The sequence below is a fragment of the Ambystoma mexicanum genome, chromosome 10, assembly GCF_040938575.1.
Source record: "Ambystoma mexicanum isolate Mex_15411 chromosome 10, UKY_AmexF1_1, whole genome shotgun sequence".
Classification (NCBI taxonomy): domain Eukaryota; kingdom Metazoa; phylum Chordata; class Amphibia; order Caudata; family Ambystomatidae; genus Ambystoma; species Ambystoma mexicanum.
The window spans coordinates 1,004,941,402-1,004,965,843 of NC_090932.1; the positions used below are offsets into that span (position 1 = coordinate 1,004,941,402).

At 45.5% G+C, this 24,442-nt stretch overlaps 1 protein-coding gene across 5 annotated transcripts in view; it reads right to left on the reverse strand.

The window, feature by feature from the left end:
- The window catches only part of FAM131A (family with sequence similarity 131 member A), an 827,483-nt gene that overhangs the window by 227,031 nt on the left and 576,010 nt on the right, over nt 1–24,442 (reverse strand). For all 5 annotated transcript variants that reach the window (XM_069618793.1, XM_069618790.1, XM_069618791.1 and 2 more), the window contains one exon: nt 20,814–20,907. In XM_069618793.1, the coding sequence (XP_069474894.1) occupies nt 20,814–20,883 (70 nt within the window). In that variant the 5' untranslated portion in view covers nt 20,884–20,907. The remainder of the gene's footprint in view (nt 1–20,813; nt 20,908–24,442) is intronic.

A 24,442-nucleotide genomic window follows, 5' to 3' on the forward strand; every position in this document is an offset into this window, starting at 1 on the left:
TGTATTTAGAGGTAGTTCAAGGCGTGTCTACTAGATAAGGGGCAGCCAATAAAATTATTAACACTTACATATAGTATAGGTACTTATATTCCCTTAACCAATCCCTCCCTTCAATAGGTTTTAGGTTTTCCATGTAGGATGGCATCATAGCTGATGCATAGTGAGGTATAAAGCCTTTGTGTAATTAAAATTGTGTGTCACTGTGCGGACTACTGCTTGTGGTTCGCCAGGAAGCCCTACTTTATCTTGAACTGACAATAAAGTAGTACTATGCCTTATTCTTTGGGTCTGTCTTGTTAGCCTAGTCTGGGGTCATTTATTATGATAATTCCATTCTGCGCATAATAAACGCTTCAAGGTGCTATTGCACATAAATATAGCCCTCCACCAATGCGCAGATGAAACCCAGTTGTACTTGAGAGCAGAAAGCCCACAAGACGTCAGTCGTCTCTGCGAATACCTAGCCACGATCCAGTCCTGGACGTCAACTGCCCACCTCAAACTCAGCCCATCAATACTGAACTCATCGTCATCAGTTCCACTGGTAAACCACAACTCATCCAACAATGGCTCAATGATATGTGCCTAGAAGGATTTGATCCACAACTCTCGGAGTCAGCAAAACTCTTAGGCTTCACCATTGACAGAAGCCTGTCCTTGTAGAAACAAAGACAAGAAGGCCAAACTGCCTTGCTCCAAATCTGCACCCTTTGCAAAATTAAACCTTTCATCCTGCTACAGGATGTCTGGGCTGTAGTGCAGGCTCTTGGTCTCGCACATCGATGGGGGAAATGCCCTCCTGACGGGGCTCGCAGCTGCTCCCCTAAAAGCAGTCCATCACGCTGCAGCACATCTTACTGAATGCAGTAATTTGACTGAATCACTCCCATCCTGTGAAAACTCAATTGGCTTCCTCTCCAGGCAAGGGTACTGTTCAAGTCTGCATGTATCATCTAAGAGTAGCACACTAGCGGCTAAACTCCACATATCTGGTGGTACATGCTCCTCACACAGTAATCAATCAACCAGCTAGAATCACAACTCGTCTGCAAAGGGAGAACCCACCAACAATCCTTCTCTTGTCATGCACCCACCCTCTGCAACTCGATCCTGGTATCACCTCGGAATGCCTCCACAATTCTCCAATTTCACAAATCTCTCAAAACATGGCTTTTTAAACAACACCTGGCCAAGGACGAATGCCGATGGATACACATCCTGATGCACAACTCACAGTACTGTAGTAATGGTAAAAGATGCCAGCCCAAATGCTGGCTATACACACTCTGTACAGCGCTCTGCTGCTCTCGAGCTACGTCTGTGCTTTAAAAAATAAAATAAATAATGTAGGACCACCAACACTTAAATGTATTTGCCTAGCCTCATTGCAATCTTCCTTTCAATGTAGGATAAGCATCGACCAACCCATACAATCTGTAATAATCAGAGCAACACTCCTTGCAACGAAGGGAAGGGACCACCCAACCCTTACATACTGCCATCATCAAAGCATTACTCTTTACTACTTAGTGTCAGACCCACCCAACCCTTAGAGACTGCCATCATCAAAGCATTACTCTTTACTACTTAGTGTCAGACCCACCCAACCCTTAGAGACTGCCATCATCAAAGCAATACGTCTTACTACTTAGGGTCGGGATCGACCCTTACATATTGCCATCATCAAAGCATTACTCTTCACTACTTAGGGTCGGGATCACCCAACCCTTACATACTGCCATCATCAAAGCATTACTCTTTACTACTTAGGGTCGTGATCACCCAACCCTTACATAATGCCATCATCAAAGCATTACTCTTTATTATTTAGTGTCAGACCCACCCAACCCTTACATGCTGCCATCATCAAAGCAATACGTCTTACTACTTAGGGTCGGGATCACCCAACCCTTACATACTGCCATCATCAAAGCATTACTCTTTACTACTTAGTGTCAGACCCACCCAACCCTTAGAGACTGCCATCATCAAAGCAATACGTCTTACTACTTAGGGTCGGGACCACACAATCCTTACATACTGCAATCATCAAAGCAATACTCCGAACTACGTAGCGTATGAACCACCCAACTGTTACAGACTGCCATTATCAAAGATAAATTCCTTACAAATGCCTACCATCAAGCAATCCTTTCAGTGCAGGGTACAGATCACCTAACCCTTACAGGGATCTGAAATGCGTCACAATGCACTCTTAGTTACAAACATTCATAATGCATCCCTCTAAATAGTCAAGACATGAGCTTTGAGATGCAGGGGAGAAAAATCAGCCCTGGCACATGGGCTGAACAACTAACAAAGCAAGAATAAGTTCCCAAGGAAAGGGAACTGCCGTCTCCTGCACACTGTCATGGGCCAAAAACAGACAAATGTTAGATGAGCATAAATGTATGCGAAGGTTTAACAAGAATAAGTTGGAAACCACTTAACACTATGAGTAGGGCCCATAGGAGATGTAGACATAATCGCTTTAATAATATATTTAGACATTCTGCATCTTTTCAATATATATGTGTGGTTGTACATGCAAAGTTATGGAATCTACTGACAGAAAAAAAATGTTTTATTGTTTGTTGAAATATCTACTGATCAAGACCCCTGATGAAGGTATTTATTCTCGAAACGCGTTGGGGCAATTCACTACTAAAAAACGTTTTATTCAGAATTGTGTGTGCATATCTCTTTGAAAAGATGCAGAATGTCTAAAAATGTTATGAAACGATCATTTCTACATCTGCTATGGGCCTTACTCATAGTGTTAAGTGGTTTCCAACTTATTCCTGTTAAACCTTCGCATAAAGGTATGCTCATCTAACATTTGGCTGTTTTTGGCATGCAACAACGCAGAATCTTCCTCTCCTATTTAGGTGGAAACCTCCATAAATTGAAGCCCACTTTGCTCTCATCGTCGTGCCCCTCACGGGCCCCTGTGCCTTCAGTGCCCTGCACACGTTAAATATGGCCCTCCACACGCTATATACACTGTGCAGTGACCCCTGACCACTCAGAACTACATAGAGTCTCCACTCAGCCTCCAAAGCGCTACATATAGTGTCCCTTGATGTTTCATGTACTGCATGCAGGGTACCTGGGGTACCTGGTGTTTCATATGCTACCTTATTTTCTGGAATTGCTTTGCTTCATTCGCTTCCTTGCAGTTTCACTCACCCTCTCACCTACAGAAAATGTGATCACCTGAGGCAAGCTAACAAGTGGGGTGCGGTGGCTAGAAGACGCGTCTTCTTAGCTATGAAGCTGATTGGCCAAGGTGCTGTTGGGAGGAGACAGACTACGTACATGGCTAGCTCTGATTGGTTGACAGAGGTATGAATAAGTATGTGCTGATTAAGCGCTTGTCAGACGATGTCGGGCTGGCAGGAAAGTTGAGGGGTATTTGACTGTGGGGTTGATCGACCAAAAGCTGATTTTTTAGTTTAGTAAGTGTTAGTTGGCGCAGTGCTGATTGGTTGATTGCAGTCTAGAAGATGCTGGTTGGATGAGAGGAGCTGTGTCAAGGAATGACTGGCATGAGGTTAGATCGCAAAAAATGTCTGTTACTTACAAAAGGTCAGAATGAGTTAGATGGCACCGGAGTAACATTGGAAACTAGGCACTGTCAGCAGGTGCCACAATATGTAAACCTGATGGATCAGGTGGTCTTTTTCAACCACCAATTTTGCATCAATTTATGGCTAGAAAATGCTGACTGGCCTAGTTTTGTCTGGCTAAGTGTTAACTGGCCAACTGTTGATGTCTGAGTGCTGCCTCAGTTGGCATTGGTTGGCACCTGGATGTCTGAGAAAAGCAATGGGATGAGGGGAGTCGCTACGGCTCTGTAGAGAATGCGAGAGAGAGAAAATGCCACCCCAATATCAATTATGGGGTTGGAAAGGTTGCTTACAAGAGTTGGTAATGTAATATTGACAGTTCTGGAATTGGGCTGGATTTACCGGTGTCCGGCAAAACATTTCTCTCCTGATCTCAGATCCAGGAATACCTCTTGTCCTGACTGTCAGTGAACTTTTGAACAGTGCTGAAGCCAAAATGTTAAACCACGTTCCTATAGCCAAATGACATCGCGCATTCAGATTTAACACTGCAGGAACAATTTAAATACAGCTATTTAGCTTTAAGTGTTTGTACCTTTTATACTTTGGTAGTGACATTATAGAAAATGCTCCTTTCTTGGGTTAATTTCAAATTGTTCCTGATTAACCTTGAGAGGCAAACGTTTGTAGTGGTGTGAGAACCATATCCCCACCCTGCCGGTGGGATCCAACAGTATAATTTCCATTTCCAGCATTGACTACCGACCTTGGCATATTCAGTTTCCCTTTTAACGCGCGAAAGAGAGACATGGCGTCCGCACTAAACAATGTGTACATGTTGTTCCCTTTTAACGCGAAAGGGCGACATGGCGTCCGCACTAAACGATGTGTACATGTTGTTCCCTTTTAACGCGCAAAAGAGCGACATGGCGTCCGCACTAAATGATGTGTACATGTTGTAAGGGGAACTACGATGATGGGTTCCTTCCTCTAAGTCTACTTTAAAAGGCTCACAAGCGATACAGCTACACAGGCTATAGAGAGCCTGTAAGGAAGTCATGGGGGGTAGGGGGTGGGGGTGAGTCAGCAGAACGCTGCCACCCCAATACTATATTACAAAACACACATTGTAAGCCTGAGAACGAAAGTATTATGGAAAGGAATATAGTGCTGTGTGCCTGTGTTATGAGATAACTGACTTGCAACATGGGGCAGTTGCTGGGGGAACCCTGAGGCTTGAGGCCCCTTTAAACTGCAAAAATTGAAAGGCCCTGACGCCGTCCCTGCGGCCAAGCTCATTCAATGCTGAAGTCATACATGGCCCTGGAACTCCTTCTGGACCCGCGCAAGATGGGGACTCTGTTTCTAGAGTAGAATTGAGCCTCGGGCGGCAACAGCGGGACAGCTGGACTAAGGGTGATTTGAATGGATGATGCGAGTATCGATCAAGGTCGATCAAGGTCTTTATATCAAGGACTGGCTTGTTTAGATAGGGCTGGAGCTTGCCATGGGCTAGAGGTTCTTCCCTTCAAGCGTGGCAAGGGCTGATAGCATTGTTCCTTCGTAATAAGATTCCAGCACAGACTGAATACAGGGCTGTACCGTTGAGATTCTAAAAGCCATGTAGGAAGCTGGTGAAGCATTAGGGCAATGAAGGTGCACCCTGGGACCAATTTATCTGCAGGAGGTAGTTGGACTAACACTTCATTTAGCACATGGCGTGCCACACACATGAACAAGCACATGCATGCACTCTTAGACACACACACACACACACACACCCATACATGGATATAATCCAGGTGGGGGATAGCTAGAAGAAATTATCTTAATTGTCTTTCCTGAACAGGGCTATAAAAAGAAAGAGATATAATTGTAAACAAATTTAAGAAATGATAGACTGTCATACCATCTCAATATAAAAAAAGGCCAGATGTATGTTTGTCCCTGTAGGTTTGTCTGATGCAGTAGCTTCACCTGTTGTAACGGCTAGAGGGAGCTGTTTCCTTATGATATACAGTGGTCCAATTTACATACCTTCCCCTGTTGTCACCGCTCGAGGGAGCTGTTGCCTTAGGATATTTAGTGGTCCTGCCGTGTCAATGAAAACCTGCACTTTTGCCCGTGTACACGAGCCTGTACACTAGTTTGCAAATAATACAATAAAGCAACCACCAGGTCATCCCACGCTGGAGTAGACTCATGTTCCTTGACTAAGGAGAGTACTTTTCTTATGTGTGTGGAGGCACTGGGAAATTAGACAGGCACAGTTTGGCATCCGTGGTTCAGGTGCAGTAGGGGAGGTTGGAGTTCTTTACATGGCTTGGATGATCCAAGGATTCTGGTTCACTCCTGCACATATACATTTCTCCTGTTGTGTGTACACAGGTAGCTAAGCACAATTAGGCACCATAGAGGGCAGAAACCACCTGCATGTTATTAGCTTCCCTGCCAGCTTCGCTCTCGAGGTAGCTTCAGTTATTGGCCTGTTAAAGGGGCAGGAGCCACCAATCTGGCTGGTTCATGGGTGACAGCAGTATGAAGCAGAGCTATGGTGGCCCAAGAAGAGAATAGAGACGTTCTGCTGTGTGGAGGCCATGCCTTCATTTTCAACTTGACAAAGTCGAGGAACACAGATAAAAATTAACAAAGAGAACCCGTATCCTTAGCCTTGGACAATCCCAGAAAAATCCAACTCCCCTTAAAACCCACAAGAATCATGAAGAAGTAAACATACAGGACAAGGCCTCACTACAAGTTTGGCAGTGTGGGAAAAAAAGGAGGTAATTCAGTCCCGCACCGCCAAATTACAAGTTTTGGTGGAATTACCAGAGTTGGAATTACTGAGTGGTAATTCCACCAATTTACAGAGGAAACATGGAGGATTCTCCTCCTGCATCATGCTGGAGGTGAACCCTCCAATTTGACTCCCAAAATCATCAGTATTATCACTCAGTAATTCTGTAAAAAATCCCCAATGGAGTCTTATGAACTCCAGAAAATGGGGATTTACACCGCCCTACCGCCACTTGCAATCCCATGGTCAACCCACAGAACCAAGTGGCGGTAATGATAATTCCATTTGGCAGTATTCCCGGATTTACCACCAGAATACCACCAAACTCGTAATGAGGCCCAAAGATTGTTAATGTCAGAGGCGAAAAGTAAGGGACAGAGTTCACACGGAGGTTGCGTATAACACACAAAGACGATGTTCACCCAACTCAGAAGCAGATTGATCTCATCAACGTCAGAGATATTCTATCTCTGTTCACTGGGAGAAGCGGGTGATGGGATAGACTTCTGACTACTTGGACAAATAAGGTCCAATATATCATTCATAACATGACCTGGATCTACCCCAGAGTCTTGCTTAATATTTTGATGTCCTAGGAATGTAGTTCCTTATAGCCAGCCTTTTTTTCCATTTCTTCTTTCAAATGTCTGGATACTGAAAATATCTATAACATGTGACAGTGTAATGAACCCAAGGCCTCTGCAAGCATTAAAAATCTATCAATATGTAGTAGCTGGAAACGCATTCTTGCGATTACACGTCCTTCTCCATCACCAGTAGCAGACAATATTCCTAGATTAGATAATAAATATTTTCAGTAAATGTTGAGTTAAAAAAAATGTGTGTCTGCTGTATATTTATTAGGTGGTAGTAAAAGAAAAAGCAGTGACCATGAGAGGTGCACTCCTCTCTTGTAGTGATAGAAACAGTATTTTTGGGATCAGTTTTAGATTGTGCGCGAAGACAGTATGTTTATGAACTCTGGGGCCATTTCATAATAAAGCTAGTGTGGTTTGCCCTGGATTTACACCTTGAGAGGGCTTTTTGAGTCATGAAGAAATCACTAAGTGTTATACCGTAAAAGCAATCACATAGCCCGAATGGTATGACTAGTATGTTGGCCATAAGCGAATCGCATCATGTGACAAACTACACAAACCAAGAATCCTGAATGTGACCATAGGGAGTCAATTTTGTAAATATCGGCCATTTTGTTTTTCTTTTAGTAAAACGCTTTGCAAAGTATATTATATGCTTTAGACTCACACACGGTGCGAGGCCACAGCTTGAACTCTGAAATATTAACATAGGCAGGAATGTAGAGCCATGCAGAAATACATTGTTTTCCCTTTCACTGAGGCCTTGAAGCTGTGCAGAAGCCACGCCTAATCAGCAGTCCAGGTGCCGGTTTGTCTTGCAAGAGCTGTTGTAAAAGACAGTTAAACATGAATTATATGCAACTAGTGGTGCTCCTTCACGAACAATGGTATTTCTGCCTCAGAACTGTCGGCGAATTGCATCCTGAGAGACAAATTGGTTGATCAGGTGAGTCGTGCCCCGATTCTTAAACGTCCTGATATTGGTCGAGAGTTGCACTTGCAAGTACAAATACCCAGGGTAAGAAAAGGGTAAACGTTAACCATGCCTGGGAAAATGTCTTCCTGTTTAGTGAGATTTTTTCACTGTGGTAGACAATCTTTGGAAACTGGCCAGGTCGCGCCACCCGAGGGGTCACCGGCACATGATATGTACATAAAGTACGGAATAGGGGCAATAGTGTTTAATGCGATTTGGCATAGGCAGACCAGACATGTATCAGACCTTCAGTGGCCGAATAATGTGAGTTTTGAATTTGCGCATATAACCATTTAGAATCTGTTTTGCTACAGTAAAAGGCCAGACCTGCAGCATTCGGCGTTGTAAGAGATTAGAGGAAGGAAGCAAATCTACGCTTGAAAAGTAGAGAAAAACATGCACGTAGACATAAATCAAATACAGAAAAAGTGCTAGAGAATGATCAGCAGAAGCATATAGAACCTATTAGGAACATGGATAGGGCCTTCCAATTAGACGTATAGAAAATATATCCTTCACAAGATTTGCATACATCAGATGAACTGATAAACAAGATATTGAATGAGCGAAGGAATGAACATTTAAGCACTGACCCAGTTGCACCGCCGCCTTATGTATCCCCTCCTGTTGCTATTCCCACAATCCCATCTGCACCTGCAGTAGCCGTCCCATCTTTACCCGTGACATCATTTCCTCCACCTCCACTAGAGCATGAGTTGTACGCATTAGCTGGTAGTTCTGCATCAATGGGGCCTGAAAAGGGAAGTGTTAGACTGACTCGAAGTACGATTAGCAAGGGATGAAAGACGATCTGAAACAGTGGGCTGAGACCTATATTGATGATAGCGATGAAGTGCAAAGTTCCATATGTGATCATAGAGGCCTTGGCGAACAACAGGTATTGTTAGAATGTATGGGAGATTATCTTGTTAAAATATGGAGTGATCTGACTAATACAGTGGTACCACAAGAGTTGCATGATTTGACTGTCCTTTCCAATATACGAGATAAAGTGAACCGCATATGTCCTATGTTCAGCAACGGTTTCTCCCGCCGCTAAAAATGCGGATTTGAACACGAGACATGCTCAGATGGATTACAGATGCCACCAGTTCCCCGATTGAAGTGCATGATACGTTTAGTCAGTATACACGAGAGATGCAGACAAAGGTGTTACAAGTTATGGTGGAGTATTTGCAGGATGAATTTATGAAGAAAAGGTGTGTTGTCCTGCTGATTTAATGATGATTTATAAAAGAGCATTTTCGCCTGACACCGGAACAACTGCTTTTTCTCTTGATTTGGCTTTGCTGCTTAATAGACGAACAGAAGTAGAATCCCCTACTGTGCAATTACCCGTGAGGGAGGTGCCTCCCACGTTTGTCCCTAAAGTAAAGGTTGCCGCTGATGGGGTGATTCCAGCACGAATGATAGAAGCCCATTATATCACACAGTTTGTGCATGTTCCCTTTTCTAGGCAAGAAGTGAATACGATAAAGCAGACCGTCCCTGACATTAGAAAAAATTTGGTGGGATTTTATAAAGAAATTGAATCAGTTTTAAATGTGTCTGTTTATACGCTAAGTGACATTGATTTATTGTTCCCTGTGATTCTTCCTGCGGACATATGGAAACAGATTAGAAGTATAAATGATGCGCCGATGTTAGGCGATAAGTGGGAGAACCTGATTAGAATTGATAGCGAAAGAAAGGTGGGGGAGAAGCCTCCGCAAGTAATTTTGACTTTGCTGTTACGGACAGTAGAGAAATTGAAAACTTTAGTGCCTGAGAAGAGAATAGTTTGGGATAAATTGACTGCTTGCTTGCAAATCGGAAGGAGTGACAGATTATTTTAAGCTATTTGAGGATGTATTTGCAGACTTTAGTGGTCAAGATCTAAGTAATGAACCTGGGAAGAGATTGTTTGTTGATAAGTTTGGGCGAGGATTGCTACCGAAAATTCAAACATCAATAATGACTTCTGAAAGTGCATGGCAACCAAAATCACAAAGCGAAGTATTACATATGGCCCAATATTATGAGAATCGAGTAAATTCAGAGAAGGATAAGGAAATAAGGGGAAAAAGAGATTTGAAAACCAGAGTGTTACTGCAACAGGTAGCAAACAATAATAGAGGAGGTAGGAACGCACCGTCTAGAGTTCAATTTGCCTTAACATCCAACATGCAAGGGGGTCCAATAGGTATAAATCAATGTGCCTATTGTAGTCAAGAAGGCCATTGGCAAGCACAATGCCCGCACTTGCAGAATAGAAATGGGACTATTTCGAGAAGACCATTTAGAGGTAGGCCAGGAATAGCAGGTCCGAATAGAAATCAGTTGAAGCCACAATTTCAGGATAATCAGGTAAATCAAAATCAAAAACGGAACACCATGAATGGTGGAAATGTTTTCGATAATCCCTCCAATGCATATTACTCTGGAGACATTACATCTGACGATGTATTGTTCCATTAGGACAGCCCGAAACAGGGGTTGGAACCAGTGCCTATTCCCGTTGACCAGAAAGGGCCCTATGTAGAAATGAAGGTTGGGAATAGGGAGCATATTTTTCTAGTGGACACAGGTGCACAAAAATGTTCGATTGATCATCAGCGGGTTCCAAACATACCACTGTCAGGGCATAAGAATGTCTCAGTAGGGTTCTCAGTACATCAGTAATTAGTCCAGTTTCACAGCCAGTGCCAATTACACTAGGTCCATTTACTGAATCATGCCCATTTCTCTTGACGACAAATAGTGGCAAAAATTTGTTGGGATTGAATCTATTGAAAAAGTTGAATGCAGTAATTTATTGTTCTTCTGATGAAGTGTACTTGATGATTACGCCACAAAAAACTCCTGTATTACAATTTGTATCCATGCCATTGCCGACTGAATTATGTGAAGTACCAGCTTGTATATTGGCAGTGAACAATAATGATGTTGGATGTTTGAAAGTAGAACCAATAAAAATTGTATTGAAGGAAGGAATTACATTACCGCATATTTCACAATTAAAAATTTCGAGTGAAGGTGAAAAGGCATTGAAATATATTGTGTCAGATTTAATTGCTGGAAATGTAATTGAAGAAATTTCTGGTAGTGTTTGTAGTAGACCGATTCTTCCAGTTTACAAGAAAGAAGTTAATGATATTCCTTACCATTTTATAATTGATTTACTCACTGTTTTGATCCCCAATTCCCGTTAGTCCCCAATGTAACCATGATTTTGACTATGATTCCTGCTTCTGCATCGCACTTCAGCGTTATGGACACGAAGAACGCGTTCTTCAGTATTCCCGTCCATCCAGACAGTAGATATTTGTTTGCTTTTACATTAGGAGGGTGTTCATTTACATTCACACGTATTCCACAAGGCTACACTGAAAGTCCGAGTATTTATGGTAGAGCATTAAAAGAACAACTGGATATGCTTGAATTACCGTCCGGATGTATATTGTTACAATATATTGATGACCTGCTTATAGCAGCAGGCTCAGGGGACATTTGTAAAGAAGGAACTGTCGCATTATTGACACATTTGGCGGCAGCTGTCACAAGGCATCATTGAAGAAATGTCAGTATTGTCGAGAGGAGGTGGCCTATCTCGGCTACCTCCTATCGAAGGAGGGAAGAAGATTGACACCAGAACGAGTAGAAAGCATCTCTGATAGGCCTATTGCAAACACGCAGAAGGAAGTCAGGGCTTTAATTGGCATGGCTTCATATTGTCGGCAGTGGATAGCTAATTTCTCAATGATTGTGAAACCCATAGTGGCATTGACAACAAAGGATGTTACCTTACCTTTGCCATGGAACATGGAGTGTCAAAAAGCTTTTGACCTGCTCAGAGCTGCGTTATGTTAAGCTCCAGTTTTGTGCACGCCAAATTATGAAAAGGGTTTTATGTTGTTTGTGCATAAAAAGGATGGATGTGCTTTGGCTGTTTTGACTCAGGAACATGGGGGCAGAAATAGACCATGCGGTTATTTCTCTTCCAGGCTGGATCCTGTTGCATGTGCTTTTCCACATTGCCTGCGAGCTTTTGCTGCAGCTGCAGCATCAGTAAAACAAACCGAGGGGATGGTTTTAGGTCACGCTTTAACCATGATGGTATCCCATTCAGTATTCAGTAAACGTTCTTTTAAATAGAACGCAAACGCAACATCTAACATCCGCCCGACTAACGAGATATGAAATTGTTCTATTTGCACCGCATATTCAAATTAAGAGATGTTACGCTTTAAATCCGGCTGAGTTATTGCCCCCTCCCAGTGAAAAAGTGTGTGAGAAACGAGTATCACATGATTGCTTAATCACTACCGAGCAAGAGACAAAAGGAAGGATTGATTTAACTGATGCCCCCCTGAAAGAGTCAATTTGAGAACTGTTTTGTGATGGTTCTTGTTTTAAATTACCGAATGGCACATCAACTGCTGCTTATGCCATTACTACACTGAAAACTATTGTAGAGAGCAAACAAATCCCATATAACTCAGCACAAGCTGCGGAAATAATAGCGTTAGCTAGAGCCTGTGACATTTCTGCAAACCTTAGTGTAAACATTTATACTGACAGCCAGTATGCTTTTGGGGTGGTCCACAATTTTGGCCAACTATGGGCTGAAAGGGGCTTCCTGACGTCACATGGAACTAAGATTCAACATGGCACTTTGATAGTGAGACTGTTGTCAGCACTTGCACTTCCTAAGCGGTTAGCAATAATGAAATGTGATGCACATAAGAAAATAACGTGTAATGTAGGAAACGCATTTGCTGACCGAAATGCGAAACAAACTGCCATTGATTTACACACAAAAATGTATGCCGAAACAGCAGAGAAAGTGTTCTGCATGATAGAGGATGGAATTGAGACAGTTAGAGAGATACAAGCAGAAGCCACTTCGGAGGAAATAAAATAATGGTCCGAGGGTCCAGCAGAATTAGATCTTGAGGGTTGTTGGGTGGACAAAGGGCCTCATTACAACTCAGGCGGTAAGGGGTTTACGGCAGCGTTAACAGCGCCGACCCTTACCGCCTGATTACGAGGTCCCCTAGCGCCATGGTGCTTTTAACACCTGCTTTTAGCAGGTGTTAAAATCCATGGCGCTAAGGGACCATGGAGTTAATTACGCCACCGTAATTTACGGTGGCGTAATTAACGCCTTCCCCACTCCCATTATGCCCTATGGGGCAAAAATGGGAATGGGGAAGGGTAAATGGGGATTGGGGACTTACCGCCCGCCAAGGTCGGAATGGGGCGGTAAGTCCGCCAACCACCATGGCGTAAATGTAGTTTACGTCATGGTGGTAAAGTCACGGCCCAGGCGGTAACTTACCGCCTGGGTCGTAATGAGGCCCAAAGAGAATAATAGATGGATGTTGCCAAATGCATATGTTATGGCAATGGTTACCATGGCCCACAGTCCAACACATATATGTGCGAGAAAGATGTCACAGCACCTTGATTCTGTATGGTGTAATGGAAGCATAAAAAAACTGCTGAGAGATTGGTTCAGAATTGCATGACTTGCTTACAACATAACATTGGAAAAGGAACAGCGACGCCAATAGGAAGTTTTGCCCCCCCCCTATATGCCCCTCTATGCCCTTTGAGGTCATCCATTTTGACTTCATAGAAATGGAAAGATGCCAGACCTATAAATATGTCCTCGTAGTGGTGTGTGAGTTTAGCAAATGGGTGGAGGCCTATCCCCTGAAAGATTGTTCAGCCATGTTCAGCCATGTCAACAGCGAAATCCATGTTAAAGGAATATTTTCCCCGATTCGGGCTGCCCCATGTTATATGGTCCGACAATGGCCCGCATTTTATAGCGGCTGTGATATTACACATTTGTGCAGGCCTCCGAATCGATAAGCGATTCCATTCGGCCAGACACCCAATGAGTGCAGGTTTGGTAGAACGCCAAAACGGTATTTTGAAAAAACAAATTAGCTAAGATTTGCGCCGAAAGCAATTTGAAATGGCCAGATGCATTACCACTAGCTTTACTTTGCATGCGCACATCTGTTCATGTAAGGACTGGCCTCTCCCCATATGAAATAATAATGGGGAGACCAGCGAATGTCTGGAATGTGCCACGACCAAAAAGATTGAGGGATGTTGCATATCCATTGCTCATTGACTATTGTAAGTAGTTGGCTCAAAACTTGCGTTTGATTCATCAGCAGGTGCATCAGGCTCTTCCTGTCAGATATACAGGCCCAGGACATTGTCTACAACTGGGAGACTGGACCCTGGTTAAGAACTCTGAAAGAAAATCTTTGCTTGCACCGTGCTGCAAGGGCCCCTATCAGGTGTTGCTAGCAATGCAGACTGCAGTCCGAGGGAATGGTCGAAAGCATTGGATCCATGCAACACACACAAAAAGAATCCCGTTTCCCTTGACACATGAGAAAGAGATTGATAATCCTGACGTCGAAATTAATCCAGCCATGATCGATCACAAAGACATCGCCGAAAATCAACCACAAGTCCTTCCTAAACCCGAGAAAGGGCCTGGGGAGATCGCAATGAAAATTGAAACATCAGTGGTACCTCAACATTGTTCGACTGCTGCCTCATCATCACCAATTGCATCACCGACTGGCACTGTTTTTGCATCTGCTGCAAACAATGACAGTGCATTGTTCATTGATCATACAGTACCTGGAGCTGTAAGGTACAATCTGCGTCCACAAAATCGGAAGTAATCAGCAGCTTTTGTTTTGCCTTTGTTTCAAGCTCACGGATAGAGCTGGGAACGGAGGCCTTGGGAAAGGGAGCGTATGAGCTGTATCGGATGAGAGCTCTGACACGCGGCATCACAAGGATGACAGGCTCCATCACAAGTATTTCCTGTCCTGGAGTCCACTCCACTTGTGACGCTTTAAAGCCATGCCAGTACTTATTGAATTCCTGGCTGGCCTTGAGATTTGCTGTTGCCTGACCCATCATCTATGTCATCCTCCATCTGTGGCCTAACACATAGTCCCCCACTTCCTTGGCAGGACCTGGAGGGGTGGCCTCCCAACCTTCTCTGATCAAGCCAAGGGGCCCCCTCACGGGATATTCAAAGAGTAACTGAAAGGGGCTGAAACCAACACCCTCTTGAGGTACCTCTCTGTAAGCGAACAGCAGGCATGGCAGGAGGGGCTCTTCCAAAGCGCCTAGCATGCCCTTGAGAGTTTTATTAAATCTCTCAACCAGACCATTGGTCTACATCATGAATTGCACAAGCCATCTCAAATGCTTCGATCCACTGGAGGATATCAGAACACTCCACAAACACACCAACCAAATCTTTCATAAACTTGGTGGCTGGGGACCTGCCACTCTCAACTGGTTTAGCTGAAGTCTCCACTCTAGCTTTCTCTAGCTGGATTCTTTGGTGCTCAGTGTCCCTATCTTTGAGTAACACTTGCTGTGCCAACTCCTCTTTCTTCAACTCAGCTTCTGTTGCCAACTTTTTGTCTTGAAAGGCTAACTGTTCCCGTTGTAGCTCCAATTTTAAAAAGTACAATCTTCAGGGCTTCCCCCTGAAGAGCAGTGCTAGGGTTTGGAACAGAGGCAGCAGGAATGGTGACATTCCCAGAATCAGATTCAGCAAAGACCACAGGGGAAGAGTCCTCATTGGATGAATCCCCCCCCTTCAAGAGTTTCACCATCAGTCTGGTAGTCCACCAGGGCAGCTATAAACTCAGCCCTAGACTTATCCACAAAGTCTAACTCGCTGGCTTCACAAGCATTCTGGAGAGCCTCTAAGCTCATCCTAGTCAATTTACCATTTGCAATGGACTCCATTGCTTGTAATTCAGTTAACTTGTACACAACTAAACCTCAATTTAACAAAGTGCAGATATTTTGTAAGTGGCACGATTATACACTGATTCTTAAAACCATAAGCATCCCACCTTTGCCACCAGTGTAAAGACTGGAGGGGGGTGTCTGTACTTCTGCTCTCTATATGGTAGAGGAGAGGCACAGAGGACCCCAGCCAAGATTTTCTATTATTGGTATGTGGTCGAGCAATCAAGGCCTAGCTTCTCAGGAGGTGATGCAGGCTGGTTCATAAGTACAGTGTAGTCCCCAAACCCCCACAAAGGAATGTCCACACACTGTATTAGTTAAAACACAGTCTTCATATAATGAATATTCAAGGTTATGTACAATATCACGATAACTCACTTTGTACTCGGTTATCTATAATGGCAAATATGCAGTTCTACCTGGTACCAGTATTACTATTAGATCTCATTAAAATGCATCAACTGTATGGTTAAATGTCACACAAATCAGTTTGTAAATGAAACCAGCAACAGATATAAGAGGAAAACAGTTGGTTAGAACAATTGGCAGAATACTGGTTCCTACCGTTAGACACAGCTCTGTGTGGAGATTCCCCCTCCTGGGCGACCTGCAGAATAAAGATATATCACAAGCCCCATCCATATATTGTTCACAAGAGTCTTCCCAATAGTTTAGCAACCCCAAAGTACCTGGTGTTGTAGCGTTCCTCGTCGGGGAATCGACGGCCCTTCTTGAGTGCCCTCCCTTTAAGGTAGGAGTCACGGGTCGTCGAACATCCGATGAAGAACAGGGTAAACTACGGCGGTGAAGTGGCAGCTTCGTTCCCAGTGGTGCTCGTCAACGGGGAAGCATAAACGTCCGGCAAGGAAGAGGCATGCGGGGCACCTCGATGTCGATAGTTCTGGACCGCAAAGAGTTTTAAGAACTGTGGCCCAGCAAGGGCGTTGAGTCGTCAGCGTCTCTCTGGTCTTTGGGTGGCAGGAAACCCAGCGGCGGATACTCCTCGGTGCGTCGACGGCCTGGACTTCTCTGGCGGGATAAGGCGGGCGGCGGTGCAGGCAAGAGCGTCCTTGGATCAAATGAAGTTCTTAGGCAACAGCAGCATGGCGGCTCCGGTCAGCGATGGTGGTCGTCGACGGTGGCGGACAACAGTCCGGGCACTTCTCTTTGGCATTCCGCAGCAGTCCCTGCCTCCGGTTGGCAGCCTGTCGTAGGTCTGTCTACCAGGGAGCTTTGCCAAAGATCAGCTGGTGCACGATGGTCCCTTGTAGCTCGAGAAGAGGGTACCTTACCAGGTCCTCTCTGGGTCAGTCCTTGGAGACACAGCAGCTTTCAGATTGATGAAGAAGGGCAACAGCAATTCTTCTCTTCCAGCAGGGCTTCAAGGTCAAGCTTCAGTTCCACTCCAGTTACTCTTCATAGTTTGGACTTCAGCTTCTGAACATGAATTCTAGCAGTGAGAGGCCCCCAGATATACTAGTTGATCTCCCAATCATTCTGCTGGGTCACACTCAGGCAACTAATCGGTCAGAAGGGCATTCATGCAGGCAAGCAGCCAATCAGGTGCATAGTGCATTCAGGCCTTTCACTTCCCCCCAGACACTCACAACAAGTTATGTGTATTGGGACAAGTACCCAGCCATTCAACACTCCACACTGCATTCATACCAGTTTCGGGCAGGGCTGTCTCAGTCATTGTGTCAAACACCAGAAACCAGACATCTACAAGAAGTGCATATTGGTCACACACTCCATTCACCCAGGTCCCACCCACAGGGCGTACCCACAAAATACAGTCGTTAGGAAGGCTCAGCCAGTCTGGCCTGGACTTCACAACAACACCATATATGGAACGTCCACCCAACAGCCAGTCCGGGGGAAGGGACAGAGTCAGGGCTTCCCAGGACTTTGGGAAAACAAGGTAACAGGCAATAGAAAGCAAGAGGCCATAGGGGCCATCTTGTTTCCTATCAGGAATCAACTGATTCCAATGGCAGGGCCTGGGTATCCCAAAATGGAGGATACTCAGAGCACCTGTCAAATTCAGCATGGAGCTGCCACCAGCCCATACCCTGCTCTGTGGTCACACAACATACACTAGGGGCACAGGTTTGTATCCCCATCCATGGGTGCCATAATGGTATCCCATGGGTCTGTTCACCAAAACCAAAAGAGAGAGCTGCACCGCCAGGAGTCCCACATGAACTCCTGCATGGAAAACACGACAGAACACACGATAAAAGGCAGTAAATGACAAGGATATGGAGGCCCTGTCCCTCCGATGCATTTCCAGCATCACAATCATATATACAAAGGAATGTATTATTGCTACGCTCAACCTGTCCAATAGCCTTCAAGAGGTGTGTTGGTGGTTTGAGTCGATGGAAAGAGGCGGGATTAACGATGGGTACACAGTGTCAAACTGTACAAGAAGGAGTCGATAAGTATTCTGTGTCGGATGTGGAATCTGCCGTGAGGCATCATTATAGCCAGTGGCAGTACATGCTGCTGATGGGGCGCCTCAGTCTCACTGGCGTCCATTAAGTCACCCTAGTCCTAGGCAAAAACCTTGTAGCCCAAGTGATTTTCGCCACAGTAAATAAACAATGCCTGACATCACTGATAAGAACTTGAGAGGGTTTTGTCTGGATAAAATGAATATTATCATCACAGGTGTGGAAAAACCAACGTGTCCTGAGTGGAGAGGGGCCCTTAGGAGTAAAGGTCTGGCCTGGCTGCGTCCGAAAGTAGGGTGACTTAAAGGTTCTCCGTAGGGTGCAGGTAGATGCCTGGTGCTCACAGGTGAACAGCGACTGTATAGTCGTGGGCTGTGGAAGATGCAACCTCCCTCATGTTTTGAGTATATACACAAATCTGCCAATCGCTCCTTCTAATCTTACATTAGAGACTGACTAGGATGTGGATTCATAGATGCTTCTTTGTTGTTGCTCAGGATTGATGCTTTTACTGAGTGTTCATTGTTCCTATGGATTGTGTTATTACTGGTGGTTTTGCTTTTCTCATGCGTAATCTGATTTCATTGGTTAGGTTTACGTGGTAACTGCAATATGTTTGGCTTTTCTGTTTCTGTTTATTGTTTTTGTGTATTGTTTGCCTTGTGTGTTGCTGTTTGTAAGCAGTGCCCCTTTCCCTATGGGTCTTGGGCGCTATATAAATAGATAATTAATTGTTTGGATTTAGGTGATTCGCGCTCCGCTTTTTTAGAAGTAGATGAGCAATGAATGAGAAAAAGATAAATAGTTAAATGAATAAGAAGTCGATCTACCAGATTAGGAGTTTCTTACTGAGTTAGGCGATAATGCAAGGTCTACATTTTGATGCGCTTTCCAAATATGCTAAGGCCTCTGACATGATTGGCTCAGCTTTCAGGTTTGGCAACTTTCCAGTAAAAACTCACTTGTGTTCGACTTAAGCTTCACACAATAAGCAAGAGTGTGCGCTTGACGTTTATCAGCAAGACATGTGCAATAGTGGAGTTCATCAAATGCCAACCTGAGTATGTCATGCACTCTAAGGACTGCTGTAAACAAACGTAATCTAGTTTGTCACGCCCACCCACCTTTAGAAAGAAGAATACAGAAATAGATTGAGGCAATTATAAGCAGGGACAGATCATTTTAAGTGACAGCTGAGGCTTTGTATAATTCCACTGGGATCCCATTAGGTGCCACTGCTTTTCAGATTGGATAGGGCAAATGTGAAGAGTTGGGCCTGTGCACACATGTATCTAGCTTCAGGGGAAGCATAGCATAGCAACCAACGACCTCTAACCAGTTCATTAAAATGAGCCCATTAGAATCCCTGGGAAGAGTAGAACCGGAAGCTGTACAAGCTGTGGCCCACTTCTGGGAGTGTCGAACCCACGGCCGCACACAGCAAGGAGTCGCAGGAGTCGCATGTGTAGGGAGGCGCGGGAACCCGGGATCTGCCCCACACTCAGGTAAGTCAGTCCAGGGTGGTCTCTGCTCTGCGCCCTTGGCACACGTGGCTAATTCCTGGCACATGCCAGTACGCATGGAGCAGAATAATGGTCACTGTGGTGCATAGAGTTCCTGCATGGTGCGTAGACCCAGGGCATCACGTGGGGTCCCGGCACCATGCAGAAACTCATTGTCCACCATAATAACAATCATTTTTTTTCTATAGTGCTTTACTCTAAAGCACTTTACATAGGACATATTTACATACATTACTATTATTACCAAATAGAAATTGGTACTCATTTATTAACCTCGGAAGTATGAGTGGCTGAGTTGGCCTTGCTGCGATTCCAACGTGAAACCTGCAGATCACACACACACATCGCAGCAAGAGGCGCTTAACCCGCTGGGCCATCTTTTGCCAGCAGTGGAATGAGAATGGGCAGGTGAAGAGGAAAAGCACACAAAGGCACTGTCCACGCTTTTCCTCGGATTTAGACTGTAAATACTCATAAACCCTTTCTATCAGAACATGGACTGTGGCTCACGTGGGCACACCTGAATTACTTACTATTCATCAACAAGTCTGCTTCCCAGACACAAAGAATCAGAGACACATGGCATCCAGAAGGAAATCACATTCCCACAAAATAACTCATTCCTGTTATCAGTATCAAATAACGCAGGCTCTGTTTGAAGGCAAACAAAACATTGTTCACAAACACAAAACATCAAACCTGAGTGAAACATGGATCAGCTGTCAGGCTGGCACACCCGCAGGCCTGGGAAACTGAATTATTGATAAGTATGGCGTATTCTGAACCGGGCGCGGATTGTTTTTTTTCTATTCCCGCCTCCTTTGAGATGTGTTATTGACTACCTTTAAAGCCAGCGTGGCCAGCGTGTGAATATGGCCATCATCAAGGGAGCGTGGCTGACACATAACTGTTCTAAATGGAAACCCATCTTTTCTTTTGCCCCGGGTTAGGCGTCTGCCCTTCCAGCTGTAATATCGAGCAAGAGCAGAAGCCTGCAAAGCTGGGCTGGGTGACTTCCTGCAGGTGAGGGTGAAGTGAGGGTGAGTGCTGGTGGTGGTGAAGGGATGAAGATGGCACTCACCGTGCAGAGAGGATCGGGCCAGCGCTGCGATCTCCTGGATCGTGAGAGCTCGGCGCGACTTGGGCAACATTTCAATTGTGTCTTCAACATTTACCTGAAGGGGGAAACAAAAGAGCCTTTTCACATTTCAGTTACTACTGTTCGATTTTTATGTTACACACATTCAGAGACAGTTACATGAAAACTTCAAAGTGTTTATCCATGCAACAATAACATTAAAGTTACAATGACATTTCCAGGCACCTTTATTGTCAGCCTACGAAATATACGTTCCTTAAGCCACATTTGCTTCTTCTGTTTCACCGGAAAAAAGCGAAAAGAGTAGAGTTCTTTCCATTTTCCTCATGAAGTTGCCTCACATATTACGGTTTGCATTAATAGCAGAGGAAGGGAATTCCGGGTTTGGGGGTTCACTGATATTGTATGAGCCATTACTTCACCTAAATGTAGCGAATGAAGGCACACGTATAAATGATGCATAAAAATACCTACTCATTGGCCATCTCAGTAGCATGGGCGAGTTCTCTGATTGCGGCATTACCTGGTCAATGGCAATGCATCTGCACAGACTAGTTATTTGCCTCGCCCTATAGGGGCTCTCTCAATGAAATGGGCATTTCTATTTAGTGCAAGAAATTAGCCTGGGGACGGACCTTCGCTAATAAACAGAATGGCCAGTGATTACACTGCACATCCCCTGCCTACTCCATCAGGAAGACATTCCCTGTCCATTCCATCAGGAAGACCCTTCAAATCCTCGTCCAGCTGCATCAGGACACACCCTGCACATTCGCTGCCTATTGCATCAGGATGAACCGTCTCATCTCATCCCACTGCATCAGCACACACCCTGCACATTACCTGCCTACTGCATCAGGAAGACCCTTCTCACCCCACTGCATCAGCACACACCATGCATATCACATTCCCTGCCTACTCCATCAGGAAGGACCTTCACATCCTCGTCCCACTGCATCAGAACACACCCTGCACATTCCCTGCCTACTCCATCAGGAAGGCCCTTCACATCCTCGTCCCACTGCATCAGGACACACCCTGCACATTCCCTGCATACTGCATCAGGAAGACCCTTCTCACCGCACTGCATCTGGACACACCATGCACATCACATTCCCTGCCTACTCCATCAGGAAGGACCTTCACATCCTCGTCCCACTGCATCAGAACACACCCTGCACATTCCCTGCCTACTCCATCAGGAAGGCCCTTCACATCCTCGTCCCACTGCATCAGGACACACCCTGCACATTCCCTGCCTACTGCATCAGGATGAACCTTCTCATCTCACCCCACTGCATCAGGACACACCCTGCACATTCCCTGCCTAATCCATCAGGAAGGCCCTTCACATCCTCGTCCCGCTGCATCAGGACACACCCTGCACATTCGCTGCCTACTGCATCAGGATGAACCTTCTCATCTCATCCCACTGCATCAGCACACACCCTGCACATTCCCTGCCTACTGCATCAGGAAGACCCTTCTCACCCCACTGCATCAGGACACACCATGCACATCACATTCCCTGCCTACTCCATCAGGAAGGACCTTCACATCCTCGTCCCACTGCATCAGAACACACCCTGCACATTCCCTGCCTACTCCATCAGGAAGGCCCTTCACATCCTCGTCCCACTGCATCAGGACACACCCTGCACATTCCCTGCCTACTACATCAGGATGAACCTTCTCATCTCACCCCACTGCATCTGGACACACCCTGCACATTCCCTGCCTACTCCATCAGGATGAACCTTCTCATCTCATCCCACTGCATCAGAACACACCCTGCACATTCCCTGCCTACTCCATCAGGAAGACATTCCATGTCCATTCCATCAGGAAGACCCTTCTCTTCCTCATCTTACTGCATCAGCACACACCCTGCACATTCCCTGCCTACTGCATCAGGAAGACCCTTCTCACCCCACTGCATCAGGACACACCATGCACATTCCCTGCCTAATCCACCTGGAAGAATATGCTCATCATCATCCCACTGCATCTGCACACACGCTGCACATTCCCTGCCTACTTCAACCTCCTCATCTTCATCCCACTGCACCAGGACACACCCTGCACATTCCGTGCCTACTCCATCAGGAAGACCCTTCTCATCCTCATCCCACTGCATCAGAACACACCCTGCACATTCCCTGCCTTCTCCATCAGGATGAACCTTCTCATCTCATCCCACTGCATCAGAACACACCATGCCCATCACATTCCTTGCCTACTCCATCAGGAATACCCTTCTCATCCTCATCCCACTGCATCAGAACACACCCTGCACATTCCCTGCCTTCTCCATCAGGATGAACCTTCTTATCTCATTCCACTGCATCAGAACACACCCTGCACATTCCCTGCCTTCTCCATCAGGATGAACCTTCTAATCTCATCCCACTGCATCAGAACACACCATGCACATTCCCTGCCTACTCCACCAGGAAGACCTCCCCTGTCCATTCTATCAAGAAGAACCTTCTCATCCCATCCCACTACATCAGAACACACCCTGCACATTCCCTGCCTTCTCCATCAGGAAGACCCTTCTCATCCTCATCACACTGCATTATGACACATCATGCACATCACATTCCCTCCCTACTGCATCAGGAAGACCCTTCTCATCCTCATGTCACTCCATCAGGATACACCCTGCGCATTCCCTGCCTACTCCATAAGCAAGAACCTTCTTAACCTCATCCCACTGCACCTGCACACACGCTGCACATCCCCTGCCGACTCCAACGGGAAGAACCTTCTCATCCTCATCTCACAGCATCAGGACACACCCCGCATATTTCCTACGTACTGCAGCTGAACAGACCATGCACAATCAATGCCTACTGCAGCAGAGCGAACCATGCACAATCCCTGCCTACTGCATCAAGCAGACCCTGTACATTTCCAACATCATTAGGGCATTCCCTGCCCACTGTGGCTGGGTGGACCATGTACAATCTCTACCAACTGCACAAGGTAGACCCTGCTGATTCACTGCCCGCTGCATCAGGGCAGACCCTGCACATTCTCTACCTACTTCATCAGAGCAGTCTGTGCCCCTTCCCTTTCCACTGAGGCTCAGCTGAGCATGCACACACCCTACCCCCTACTGCATCAGGCATTCTGTTTTGCATCTGGACAGGGTCTCTTTATACAGTGCCTGCTGAATCACAGCAGATCCTAGGCATTCCCTACCCATGCATCCGAGTGGAGCATGAAAAGTCCCTGTCTACTGCATTGGGCAGGCCCTGCAAATTCCCTTCCTACTACAGCTGAGCAGACCTTGCACAATCCCTACCTACTGCATCATGCAGACCCTGCTGATTTCCACTCTGCTCCATCTGGGCAGACCCTGCTCATTCCCAGAGTGGCCCGGCACAATCCCTGCCTACTGCATGAGGCAGATGCTACATATTCCCTCCCTACATCATTAGGGCAGAAACTGCACACTCCCTTCCCGCTGTAGCTGAGTGGACCATGCACAATTCCTGCCGATTGCATCTGGCAGACCCAGTGGATGCCCAGTCTCTTACATCTGGGCAAACCTGGCACATTCTAAGCACACTATAATGAAGGGCACCATGCACATTTCCTGCCTT